General features: G+C 40.1%; 1 protein-coding gene across 1 annotated transcript in view; it reads right to left on the reverse strand.

Moving 5' to 3' along the window:
- The window catches only part of LOC145992425 (CUGBP Elav-like family member 6), a 773,411-nt gene extending 759,635 nt beyond the window's left edge, over nt 1-13,776 (reverse strand). Inside the window, exon 1 of the mRNA XM_083128809.1 lies at nt 13,512-13,776. Within this exon, the coding sequence (XP_082984935.1) occupies nt 13,512-13,776 (265 nt within the window). The remainder of the gene's footprint in view (nt 1-13,511) is intronic.
- Nucleotides 13,777-14,873: the final 1,097 nt, after the last annotated feature.

Raw genomic sequence — 14,873 nt, forward strand, 5'->3', positions numbered from 1 at the left:
ATATAATAACTATTATAAACCTATGAAAAGAAGCCGTGGTAGCTCAGTCGTTAGGGCGCCTAACTACCATGCGAGAGACCCGGATTCGATCCCGGCGGGGAGAACCGGAATTTTTTCCACCTATTCAAGCGGCTACGGCGCCCAACCAGCTTCGTATACCTGGGTACCTGGAGGAAACTCTGGGGGGTAAAGGCTGCCAGGGGCGTGGGGCTGATCACACATCACCCCCACCCTCGGCCGTGATCAAGAAAGTGTGGCGCCCTAACTCTACACCCCATATACGCCTTCATGGCGTGGTGCTTAGCACAATGGAGCATACTAAACCAATGAAAATAAACCCACTTTTTTCCAAATTTATTATCATTATATCGTTGGGGAGAGACTTCTAATCGATCCACCGAATTAGTGAATATCCACTTCAAACAGTTAGTGTACTGAAATGAAAAACTATTTTATTTTGTTGTTAACTTCTGCATAACTTGTCCAAGGAAAATATTAATATTTAGGAAAATTTTAGTAATAAAGTTGTGTTGTTTCGCCTCACCCCATAGAACTGATAGAACTCACTTTTTTGGAATTTGGAAAACTGTAGGACCATTTATTAAAAGGTAAAGGTAAAGTGCTCCCCTGTGCATAGCACCACGCCATGAAGGCGTATAGGGGGTGTGGGGGTAACGCCCCACACTTTCTTGATCCCGGTCGTGAGTGGGGGTGATGTGATCAGCATCACGCCCCTGACCGCCTTTACCCCGCAGGGTTTCCCCCAGGTACCCATGTTATTCGACGCTGGGTGGGCGTTATTTTTAGTTTAAATGGTAAAATATGAAAACATAACCTGGTTACTGTATTTTACACTAATTGTTTCGATCTAACGCTGTTTTTACTTTGTTCGAATATTAACTGGCTCCAGATCTGACAAACTTCTTTTCCGAACTTGAAATAAACTATGCCTATTTCTAGGGGTAATCGACGGACCAGTTCGAACCCCCTTCCGACGCCCATGTTCAGATGGCATGTCTTTAAGCTTACTAATATCAAGCAAGAAATCGAAAAATTCGCTATGATGTTCAAGCTGCTCAAATATCTACGAGCTAAAATAATCACGTCTAGGACATGCTAATAAAAATTAACTTTTTACCGTGTTTGCGGATCTTCAACTGTTTCGTCATACTGGGACTACTGCTTCTTTCGATTTCGGACCTGTACAGTATTGCCTATCTTTGGATCGTCTATATCTAAATTTGATGCCATTCTCTCGCATCAACTAAGTACAGTGGTATGATTAGGCGGAGGGGGGCGGTTCACCACCACTTCTCGCCACTTGTGCCTCAGCACTATACTAAACCTTATCTACAAAGGGAAATATACTGTCTTCCCCCAACCAGTTTTTGCACCTTGCCCCCCCCCACCCCTTGGTTTTGGAACCCAATCTCCGCCAGTGACTAAGTAACTGGATTTTTTCATCACTTTTTCTTATTTCAAAGTGCTCTGATATATTTGCAAGAAGTCTAACAGCATCTATCACATCGAGATTAATATTTTGTAGATATTTGCTAAGTACATTTATGTGGAGTAAAATTGAGCCTATTTGGAAAACGTTTTATCAGTAATATTATAACTTCCAAGTTTTCAATAGGCTTATTTTTTCTTCTCTTCGAATTTTGCCGCTCTGGCCAGTGGCACGGTACGCCCCCCCCCCTCCCCTCTGCCGGTACTGGGTGCACCATGCAGAAAATGAACTGTCTTCGGCTGCCAGCAGCCATTTCACTTAAGTTACAGTGGAACCCCTGGCGTCATAGGGACTGTGCAGATCAGTCCTCCACGGAGGTCGGCTATTCGTCGTCACTGTATATAATGCATGTCAACAATCAAAAGTTTGACACCTAAATTTTTCACTAATAAGATGCAGAACCATGAATAAATATGTTTTCTTGAGCACTAGCATCATTCTCGAAGCCAACTACGTGGCCCACCTTGGGAACAGATGTAACGGTTTTGAAATTCTATTTTTAAAGAAGAGTTACAAGCAATGTTACAAAATATCAATTTGGTACATGTTAATTAGGTAAAGGAGTTATTTCTTTTAATTTCAGAAATTTATCCCTCATTAGCCATTTGTAAATTGAAGCTTTACTTGGGCCACCTTTGGTTCACCTACCTTATTAAAATATGCGATGATGTATTTACCGTTTAAAGATAATGTAATTGTCCGTTTTTTGTAATACTGTTTTGTGTAATACGGATAGGGTTGCTGTATTTCATAAGTGAAAATCCAGGACGCCGCTCACGGGAAGCCTGTTGGGAAAAATGTGGGGAAGCCTATACCCAACAAAGCAGTATGCATGTAGAGTGGGATGCGTAAGTATTACAAAGCAATTTTGCCAACGCCATGTGTATTGTGTTTGATTCATGCAATGAGAGCTTCAAGAATTGAAAAAGTCCGCCACGCAAGCTATGTATGCTACACAGGGTGGATAAAAATCAACATTTTTATTTACAAAAATCATTTGATTATTTATTTATTTATATCAGATTTTTTTTAAATCGATTTTTTAATTTAAAACAAAAATACGCTTAAAATTGCTTGTATGGTTTTCGACACCATACATATACATACAAGTTTTTATATAAAGGCTTTTTCTTGTAAACAGCCCTGTAAAATGTTTGAATAAAGCAAATTAAAAATTACATGTAAATATACATTTTTCTGCTTCTGATACTGTATATAGGGTCATTCCACGCCATTTCAACGATATCATGACACCCACCAACTCCGATTTCGATGAAATTTGGTATACATCTTTCCTTTATGGTTGGAAGAAACACCCTAATTTTTTTTCACTCTATCTCAAACGATTTTCATTTTACAGCACTTTCAAATGTCATCAAATCAGTGTTGTCTGTCACTCTTGAGACCCTCGACACAAGATACCCTTGTTTACATTGTATTTCTTTTCGCATTAACCAACCATCAGATCTCTTTGAAATCTTACACAAAGTTCAATGAAATAGTGAGGATTTCAGAAAAAAATACATAAGCACTCAAAAAGTTTTACAAATGCCTGTAAAAAGACTAATAATGGATTTGTAGCCTAATTTTTGTGGTGGGAAAACTAGGTTATGAAAATCTGAATTTTCATCATGTGCGTATGATGGAACCAAAAACTTTTGATGTTGAAAATCATTGCAAAGACATACTCTTTCTCTACAAAAAATATTTTTTTGGTTTTTTTTATTCCTTCTAACGAAAATGCTATGATTTTTGGAAATTGCATAAAATTTCAGGGTCAATCCTTACCAAATGGTCCAGCACTGGTCTCTCAACCATTTTTAAATTTTTTCATTTGTTTGTCGTTGTAACCCCTGTACAAGGGTGGTTCAAAAGAGGCATTATTTTTCTAAAACTAGACTTCGTTTGAAAATGGCGGCCATTTTTGTTTCATGACTTGCTACATTTTTGGCATATGCAGACAGTTGCGATAATTATGATAACTCAGCTAAGAAAAAATATAGAAATCTGTGGTAAAAAACATTGTTTTCAGTACATTTCAGGCTACATTTTATGTTCCGTATCTCTTTTCACCACATCTAATGCAAATGGCTGAAATTTAGGGTTAAAACTGAGTGATATTCAATTTTGAAGGGTAATCAATGTATAGGATATTTTTATTAGTAGTTAGGGGTTACATCATCGAACGCACTCAACATTTGGTTCACGTAGTGGAAGGACATACAGGCAACAACTTTCGTGCATTGGAGAGACATTAATCTTCAAAAATACATGATTTACCGGCGAAATAAATTAAGCGATGGGAAAAAACACTTCCACGACCTTTCAAAAGTGTACCGAAAGTCAGTTCGGTAAGTACTTTCTCCTGTAAAATTGACGAAATACGTTTTGCAGATACCAAAATTTTACCTAGCCTTTGGCGCGTACACCTTCGTACATCATCACGCATCGTGATTGTGTTTTGTTCAAGTTCATTGGGTATCCAGTGTTTCGAACTGTCTGTGTTTGCAACGAAAGTTACAAACATGACGTGTCGTGGATGCGTGGTGAAATTCGTACCGGGTGTGGAAGATCCAGTGGATTTTTTAATTTAATTGAACACGGGATCGTGAAGAAAGGAAAGGAATGTCCAAAATGTGGCAGTGAATGTAAGATACTCGTTAGAAGGAATCATCTGTGGGTATATGCCTAATATGACGTGTCGTGGATGCGTGGTGAAATTCAGGTAAATTTTCCGTATCCTGGAAACGGATTTCTTCAAATTTACAAGTTTGGGGCTCATTTGGCGGCAGCTGACTCCAGCCAATTTCTAACATACCTTTAACAGGGACTCTATAGAGAAAGCCGGGTATCCTGAACGGAGCGGAGGCGGGGCCGAGGTAGCGGTAGGGGCGGTAGGTAAATTACCCCAGGGGCGGAGCCCGGAATCGGTGGGAAATTTCGACTCAAAAATTTCAAACAAAAATGATTTTTTCGTTTAAATTTCCCGCCGATTCCGGGACGGATAGCACCAAAAACCATTCACGGATAGCGCCACGAAACATTACAATTCTCTTCATAAAAAAAAAAAATCACATTGGCTTTGTTCACGGGCATTTCTTGGATTCCGAAGATTGAAACACTGCATACCGAATGAATACGACAAAACACAAGCACGACGCGCGATTATGTAGGAAGGTGTACGCGCCATATTGTGTCTCAGGCAAGCGAGAAGACTACGAGAAAAAAGTACTCGTAATGTGAAAAATTGCAATTACTTTGATCAAAAAAACGTCAATACACTTTAAGGAATGTCCCGCGAAGCAGATAGGTAAGTACGAATGTCAAAAATTGACGAAACGAAGAAGTTATAGGTGTCCGAAGAATAGTAAATTTTTACCCCATCTTTCACACACACATGAACACATGCAGATTTTCCACACATATTGGGGACACAGATGAAGTAATAATTAACCTTTCAGTACCGATTTAACACTTACATAAGCAACACTTGACCAATTTCGTCCGGCCCGCTTAACTTGCAAGCTGCGCGAAGAGCACACGTCTCATCGATGAACACACGCTGAAGGAACTGAGCACCTGCAGTGTTGCCAGTACAAACCTCGATGCTGAAGAAGGTAACTTCTTCCTGTCGCATATAAATGTGATATAATTTACGCATAGACACAAACTGTGTACGGTAAAAATGTATACAAAATGCTTCGTTTCAAGCAATGCTAGATCGTTTCAAACTGCACAGGTCAGGTAGTTGCGGCAGGTCATAAAATGTAGTTTTCGTAATATACGAGGTCATCCAGAAAATAAAGACCGTTTGGTTATACAAAAAAAAACACAATATTTATTGGAAGAAACAATTCTGAAGCTTCATTCACTTCTCTACATAATCACCTTCTACATTTAAACATTTCTCGTATCTGGGTACGAGCTTCAGAATTCCCATGTTATACTCTTCTGCCGCCAGTTCATTAAGATCATGGCAACCGTCGTTTGGGATCGTAAAGGTGTTCTTTTGGTGGATTTCATGCCAAAAGGCACTACGATAAATGCATATCGTTATTGATAGACTCTAAGAAAACTACGGCGAGCCATCCAAAACAGGAGGCGAGGAATGCTTTCTGGAGGAATTGTGCTTCTGCACGACAATGCCCGCCCTCACACTGCTGGTGCAACTCAAGAATTTCTGGATCAATTAGGATGGGAAATTTTTGATCATCCACCATATAGTCCGGACCTTGCTCCTAGCGATTTCCACCTTTTCCCTAAGCTGAAACAGTTTGTGTGCGGTAAACGTTTTGGAAGTGATGAAGAGTTGGAGAATGCAGTGACCACCTGGCTAAATGAACTGGGGGCAGAAGAGTATAACACGGGAATTCTGAAGCTCGTGCCCAGATACGACAAATGTTTAAATGTAGGAGGTGATTATGTAGAGAAGTGAAGGAAGCTTTAGATATGTAACAGAATTGTTTTTTCCAATAAATATTGTGTTTTTTCATTTTGTATAACCAAACGGTCTTTATTTTCTGGATGACCCTCTTATTTCTGGTTCGTATACGTCAGCTTTCAGCATATGCTTTGATTGACTGATTTATTTGCTTTATTTTACTTCGCTTTTGTGCCACTTTTGGCTAATTTGCGAAGATGGGAATGAGTGATGAATTTTGAATCCGGGACCCCTGACGTCGTAGGGGTCAGGCAAAATTGCTTTTAGGTCAAAAACCAAGAAAAGGGGAGGTGAATCAGAAAGTGTTTTTCAGTTCGTATGACTTTCGTACTAATTATAATCTCGCCTCTTGTCGTGGTTAAGAAAGACAAGGAAAATTGAAGCAAATTTGAATGTGGGTGAACGAATACGCTAATAATTACAAATACTCAGTAGAGTACCCAGGATTTAATTTTGGGAGTGTCTGAACCTGAAACTCAATATATAAAGAGAGACAGACGCACTGGTCCAGTCAGTAATCATGTGGGAACAGAATTCGATTTCCGGGGTGTTTAATTTCTGGTAAATTGTTTTCTATCAATATCCCAGGATTGAGAGGCTCTGGGGTTCACCCAGCCTGTATGGGTAATGGAGGCGGGGAAACCCTGGGGATAAAGGCGGCCGAAGCGTGGTGCTGATCGCATCACCTCCTAACCACAGACTGCCGAGATTCGCTATTTGCCTTCACGGTAAGTTGCAATGTGCAGAAGCACTTGCGTATGTAGCATTTTATTTCGGAGGGGACTGGAACTGTAAAGGTGGATATTGAATAGTTACGTCGTGGAGGGGTAGACAATACAATATTTCCTAATTTCCATTTTTAACGTTCGTTTTAAAAGAATGTTCAAAGACAAGAAAGGCAATCGTGGGATTTGCTATCACTTTGGCTCTTGTCGAGTTAATTACTGCTTTCATTCGAAAATCTTAATTCTCTCAAAATTCCGAGAGGGGCTGTAGCCCCATCAGCCCTACAGGGGGCCTCGCAGCAGACAAGAACAATTGTTTGTGTACGGTTTCTTACGAGCTTATGAGACGCTGCTGCTTCCAATTAAGCAACTATACATTATTTATAATTGATTTTTCCTGACTTTATGGATTTTTTATACAGGCTACTTAAAAATATCCAAATTTTCTGAAATTATATTATAAATTAAGTACTATATAAAATTCGTGTTCAAATATTTCAGTCAAAAATTGTCAATATGCACTATTCGTTTAATTATAAAATGCTATCATGAAGTAGTGCAAATATAATGGAAACTAAATAAAAGATACTTATAATACACAGTGCTATTGGATATAATTTAAAATTGTCACTTTGATACGTAAAATAATAGATTGACAATTGAACACACCCAGTTTTGTTATTAAAACAATGAACGTCGCACATCGGAAATTAAAGGAAACACTAATTTAGAAACTTTTATTATCCTCCTATAATTATTGATTGTATCCTTCAACATATTCTGATTATTGACTGATTATTTTTTAAAATTTTACTTCGCTTTTCTGAGCCGTGAAAAAAAATGTTCATAGGCCTCGCGTATATTGTATGCCCAAGGCGCCACGCCACACCCACCTATGGCTGGTTCTGTGTCACTGTATTCTAGTTTGTTTACACACTGCTCAAAAAATGAAAGTAGTCGCATGGAGAACATTATATTTGAAAACATTGAAAGCGTGTACAAATGATCTAATATGGCTACAGCTAAATTCGAATAATCTTTGCTACAGAAAAGAGTGTGTGCGTCGGTTGGTCAGTGTGCAACGTGGTGTTTAGAAGACGTGGCTGATCGTGAAGAGGCAGCGAGGGCGTCAATTGTCGTCGAATGAAGCCACTCGCTCAGTTACACTGCTTCAAGAGGTTCATTCCCAGCGGTATGTTGCAAGAATACTTACAGTTATTCAGGTACCATGGGGAAACTATGGAAATGTTTTCAAGAACATGGAACTGTTGCCTGTCACCCTGTAACAGACCGCCAAAGGAAAACAACCCCAGCATAGGGCCGTTTTGTTCCTTTGCATGCATTACGGACCCGCCATGTTGTACCAGAACTGCAGGAGGAACTTTTGCATGTTTCAGATGTGAGAATTAGAGACTAAACTGTCAGAAACAGACTGGGGGAGACGGCTTTACGATCTCGACGACCTGCTAAAGTTCCCCAGTTTGCAAGAAAACATCATGCAATAAGAATACAGTTCGTCAGAGACCATATTCAGTGGCAGCTAAGACACTGGCTTCCTCGTCATTGCCTTCAAATCAAGAGGTCCCGGGTTCGATACCCAGTGGAGGCACAAGTGATTCGGATCCCACTTTAAACTGTAGGTCTAGTCCCGATTAGCCTTACTGTGCATAAAGTGGACTTAAAACACCAACTCAAACCAAAACAAACACTGGCTTCCTGTGTTATTCTCTGACAAGTCCTGTTTCTCCTTGTATGGTTAAAGTGGCCGTAAACGTGTTTGGAGAAGGCAAGGACAATGATTCCATCCGCGAGCAATTCAATTAACTGTTGCTTATGGAGGTGGATCTGTTACGGTCTTGGGAGGCATAAATTTGGATACAAAAGCTGATCTCCACATCGTTCGAAATAGGACCTTGACTGCGAGACCCTATATTGATGAGATCCTTGTACCACATGTCATTCTTCAGATGAGAGGACTTGAGGAAAATGCACACTATACATGCATGATAACGCGAAATGTCATACCGCTGATGTCGATCAAAGATTCTTCCAGGAGCACGATTTGCAAAAAATGGGATGGCCACCTAGGAGTACAGACTTGAATCCGATTGATAATCTCTGGGATAACATGCACCGACCAATAGCACCTTCCCCAAACACGGGCCCTTCCAGAAACCCTTGTGAAGGAATGGAGAAGTCTACCTTAAGTAAACAGACGGTGTCTTGCAAGAAGTATGAGCAGGCGCTGTGATCCTGTCCTTCAGGCCAGGGCAGGCAGCATTACATATGAACTTGCAAGGATTACCATGTAACTATGTTGATTACTTTCGTCTGTGACAAGTACACACACCTTTCCTTTCATTCGTGGCAAATGAACACTTTGGTTTCAGACATCTGGACAAACAAAACCATGAATTGGAATACATGAAGAGAATTTCTGTTGAGTGTCACAAAGAAGAAGAGTTATTTTCATGTTGTTGAAATTTTCAATTGATTATGTAGCAATGCAATAAAGTTATAGAAGTTTCAATAAGTGACTACTTTTATTTTGTGAGCAGTGTATATTAGCATCAATGACTACAAAGTTACTACATTGGGGCTATACCTCCCCCGTAACGTATTTTTCAGCCAACATTTAAATTCGAGTTTCCGCCGAGGACCGTTTTAGCGAGAATACCTAGCTACATGGTGAGCGTGAGTCACGTAACTTCGGTTACTAGTCTCAAATCGAAGTTTTCTGATAAAGACGTTAATCGATATTTCTCTTTTCTTGGAAATTCTCGTTTGTCACTCGTTTCTCTCCTGTGTCAGCGCTTCAGAAGTAGAGGGGGAAATGAATTAAAGAGAAGTGTTCCCAGAGGTAGCTTTTGAAGGTAACTAACTGACCAAGATTAAGTTACACAGTTAAAGTTATTAAAATTGAAGATAAATCAAGTCACATTTACTCATTGCGGAAAATTACAAATTTTCAGGTACTTACTTTGAAAATTAACTAACTTTAGGTTACTCATTTTTAAAAAGTAACTCAGTTACAGTTACTCATTTTGAAAAGTAATTAATTTACATTCATTAGTTAAGATCACACTTATGGAGAAGGTAACTCAGTTAATGTTACTTATTTTGAAAAGTAACGCAGTTTCTGTTCCTCGTTGTGGAAATAAATTCCATCACCTCGTTTTCAAAGCTACCTCTTTCTGTGCGTCAGTTCCCAAGGTCACATTGTAGTGATATTTTTAATTTAATGCAACAGCCAGCGGAAAAGCAAACCGTTCTGCTTCCTCCCTCCCAGTTTTGGTACACAATCGCCAGCACTGATAATAATACTAACAATCGTACTTGCTGATATGAATTACAAGAGGAAAGATAATGGAATAATCCACTCGTAACTTGATACTGTGATTTTGAGATGATCCATGATGATTTGACGAGTTTGACTGCAGTACACATTAAAAGTGAAGCCCCTATAAATTCTTTATCGTTTGTTCTGAATAAAGAAAAGATTCCTTTGTCACTGACTATGAGTACATACATTTCACCCTCTTTCATATAGAATGCATGAGCTACGTATTTAAAACAAAAAAAAAATTACTCTAAACTGCACTATTAATTTTCCCTCTTTTTGTTATTGCTTCGGTCGATATTGAACCATTTTTGTAAGAGTCACCTCAAGTTTAGGTTTGTTGTTGAAAAAGAGATATTGCAGGCGACTTGTTTATGATGGTGTCACGTACAGGATGCCAAGTGATGACAAAAATATGTGCAGATGCGTTTTGGAAAAACAGAAACTGTCAAAAACTTGAAATATAGCTATGTGTTTTGAAAAAGTTATTATGAGAGCTTGTAATGCAGCTGCATTAAAAATACATAAAATGGTTCTCAGCATTGATCGGTGCCGGATCGACACCCACATAGTGGTTCAGATTCCATTTTAAACTGTAGGTTCAGTCTCGATTAACCTTTCTGTGCATAAAGTGAACTTAAAACAAAAACCTAGCCAGAACCCAAATAATACTTCGTTGTGGTGTTCTATCATATTTAAAGCAGATGTGGGTAATTTTTTCAATGTTGTTCTTTTATAAATACTAATGTATTTCTGATTCTTTGCATGTTGTAATACAGTAAAACCTCGTTAGTCTGGACCTCGATGAGCCGGACTTCGTTTAATCTGGACAGGCAAAAGTCAAAAAAGAAAAAAGAGCAGAATGCAAGGTTTTAAATGTGGCTAGATGGCAACAAGAGAACTTCCCAAAGAAAAGGCAGTCAACCACTGATGCAATTATGTTTCCCGCAGACTTTGTACTGTACCGTGTAGTGTATTTAGGCCTATGCCCTTTAAATACAGCATAATAAACGTGTTTTGTTGCTATAAACAGAATTTTAATGCACTTTCTACTGTTCTTTTAGGTTATTTCAGTTAATCCGGACTTTCGTTAAACCGGTCAACTCATCCCCCCCCCATTAGTCCGGATTAATAAGGCTGTACTGCAATTGTATTTAATACACTGCCTAGTAACGCACTAGAAGTTACCCAGTATAGTAGAGAAATAATTTGTGCCAGATGCACTTTCCGTTGCTGCAGCTCAGAAAATCTTTACTGTGGAAAAACGTGAACACTAGGGACAAAATTAAAATATGCCATTTAATAATTATACATTTAAGCTTGTTATGCCAGGTGGCTGCGCGCAATAAGTAGCCGAATTTGGATCCCGCCATGGAGCATTGGATCTTTTTGTTATTGTCTCTTCATCAATTTCATCTCATCATTCATCTCCATCGCCACGATTAGTTAAAAGTGGAAAACTGGCAGAGAAACAACGCCAAATAACACAAACTTATTTTCTACGGATACGTTTCTGGGTCTACGAGTAGTAGTTTTGACGCGTGAGCATTACAAAGAACTGTAAGTTGGGGAAATCACATTTATTCCATGCAGGAGTGCGTCAAATTTGGTTCAGGGGGGGTCCAAAATCGATGGCAAAAAATCTGTAGTTACGGCTCTGATTAGGGAAAGGGGGGCTTGCCGAGTTGTTAGCCCCCTTTCTTCTACATATAGTACGTACATAATTACTTATATTGGATATATTTCAGGTTTTAAAGCCTTTCTGAGATAATATTTCCTTACCGAACTGTTAAGCCTAACTCTTGCATGATGATATTTCCATATTTTTAATAGGTATTAAATTTCTTCATTTTTCAGAGAACTATTTTCAGATATTTAGCAAAAGATTAATGTTAGTAAAAATTACCGATAAATGCATTGAAAGCAAACCAGTAAGTACCTAAAAAGCATCCCAGTGTGACCCTGATTCACCCGTTTTCTCTTGATCCATTTAAAATGCATCGCGTTCATGCACGACGAGCCAGGGAGTTAAGAACACGCACCGGCCTTCGTGGTGTGTTCAGTGTAACTGGCTACCAAGCCAGAGGCTCCAGGTTCGAATTCTAGACATGCCAGAGATAAACCCTCATCAATTTCGTGAGTTCACCATTCATCCCAGCTGTCGCCATTAACCAAAGAAGTTGAAGAGCGACGAAAAATAACCTAAATATATTTGATTCGATTTGTTTTTTTTTATTATTTAGTGTCGCTTTTCTTCCGATTTTGGCTAATCTCGACGATGAGGATGAGTGATGGCCGGGATTCAAAATGGAAGGAAACGGTTTTGAAGCATTTCAAGTTCTTAAAATGAAGTTAATGCACTTCCGTGTAGTTGATGACTATATTATTGTGGGTCTCTGGTTCTTGATACAATTCTGAGAGTGATGCACTTAAGCTTAACGCTGCAGAAAGGCTGGTTATGGTGGAAATGGGCACAGAGACAAATACGCTAATTGTTGACTTTGACAACAATGACGCTAGATAGGTCACAGAGACAATGACGCTAATTGTTGACTGTTGACAACAATGACGCTAGACAGGGCACAGAGACAAAGACCTTAATTGTTGACTGTTGGCAACAATGACGCTAGACAGGGCATAGAGACAAACACGCTAATTGTACACTTGTGACAACAATGACGCTAGACACGACATACAGACAAAGACGCTAATTGTTGACTGTTGACAACAATGACGCTAGACAAGACAGAGACAGACACTATTTGTCGACCTTTGACAACAATGACGCTGGACAGGGCATAGATACAAATACGCTAATTGTTGACTTTTGACAACAATGGCGCTAGACAGGGCACAGAGACAATGACGCTAATTGTTGACTTTTGACAAAAATGACGCTGGACAGGGCATAGATACAAATACGCTAATTGTTGACTTTTGACAACAATGACGCTAGACAGGGCTCAGAGACAATGACGCTAATTGTTGACTTTTGACAACAATGACGCTAGACAGGGCACAGAGACAAAGACCCTAATTGTTGACTGTTGGCAACAATGACGCTAGACAGGGCACAGAGACAATGACGCTAATTGTTGACTTTTGACAACAATGACACTAGACAGGGTATAGAGACAAAGACCCTAATTGTTGACTGTTGGCAACAATGACGCTAGACAGCACATAGAGATAAACACGCTAAGTGTACACTTTTGACAACAACGACGCTGGACACGACATAGAGACAAAAATGCTAATTGTTGACAGTTGACATCAATGACGATAGACAAGACAGAGACAGACACTATTTGTTGACTTTTGACAACAATGGCGCTGGACAGGGCATAGAGACAAATACGCTAATTTTTTAATTTTAACTGCAATGACGCTAGACAGGGCATAGAAACAAAGACGGTAATTGTTGACTGTTGACAACAATGACGCTAGATAGGAGAATGCAGCGTTGGTTGCTACGTAATGGTAAAAATGGCTTACCCTTATGCATCCCGGTGAACTTATCCTTCAGCACCGTGAACTCGTATATCTTTCCGAACTCCTCAAACATCGGTCGCAGGTCAGGTTCCTCGAGGTGACGCGGAATCTGTCCAACGAACAACTTGATCGCGTCGCGGTCCTTGTGGATAGTCGTAGGTTGCACAATGGACACCTGAACATTTCCATGCGCGGTACTCGAACCAAGAACATTCACGGGAGACGAGATCTTCTCAACGTAAACGCTTGTCGGTGGAACGGTTGCCATGTTGGTTATCAGCATGACGTCAAAGGGGGGGTTGAGGTAAGTTTTCAGTCTTATAGTTGCGGGGAAAGGAGTGATATGTTGGGTAAAGCCTTACTGGTTGTGTTTACAAACAGCCGATAAGGTGCACTGGGAAGGAAAGGTACGCTAAGGTCACCAACGCCATACACTCACTCGCACACGCCACACACAACAGTCGCCTTTTTACTACGCCGACAGACTTTGCCGTCTGGGTTTATCCCCCTTCTGCCAAATCAGTGAGTGAACCACAGCTGACTCATGCTTTGCAACCCCCCTTCTTCGGTCCCCCTAGATAGGGACTCGCTTCGGGGGAGAAGGAGCTGAAATGAATGGAAGGGAGAGGGGGGCGTCCAGTGCACAAGCCACGCAACCACCTCCCCCCTCTTTTACTGAAACAAACAACAGATCCACAACCCCTGCTTGATCAAGCTTGTTACCTTCCACCTCACCCCACCATCGGATGCGAACTCTTTGGATCTCTTACGTCACGGAGATCATATGTAGGTCTCCATGTCAACGGTGCAAAGGCTATTTACGCACAAGCTTAAAGTTTTTAGGCGTCTGCCGGGAGAGACAGAGGTTCTATGATTTACAACGGGTTCTTCTAATACGACCGCTGTGCTTTAAAAACCTTGCAAATTTCACGATGCGTAACGCGGAGGTGGGGGAGGGAACGCAGGAGATTTAAACGGAAACAAAAGAGTGTAGCATGCGTGTCTGCGTTGCGTTTGGCGAGTACTGGTACTGGAAATGTTTGTCGATGAGTACGCGTTTGCGGACATCACGATCTTCACATGGGCCAATATGCTTAATTTGTCATTTCCTCTAGCGTGTTTTCCTTGAACGTTCTGCAATTTTAAAATTTCTTCGTAAAGCAGAGCACTAGAAAAATTTCCGGTGTAGGATGAATTTATTTAAAATGTATTAGTTGCTTACAGTGGGGTTTAATAGAAAACAATATTCTTTTGTACCCACATTTCCGCACAGTAACTTGCCGATTTTTTCCCCATTTTTCGTTTTTATTGGCATGCTTTAAAACACAGTCTTAACTGTTTTAACCCTCTTGACGGTCGCACCTG

Source organism: Lepisma saccharinum, chromosome 9 (genome assembly GCF_977018435.1).
Source record: "Lepisma saccharinum chromosome 9, izLepSacc3.1, whole genome shotgun sequence".
NCBI classification, from domain to species: Eukaryota; Metazoa; Arthropoda; class Insecta; order Zygentoma; family Lepismatidae; genus Lepisma; species Lepisma saccharinum.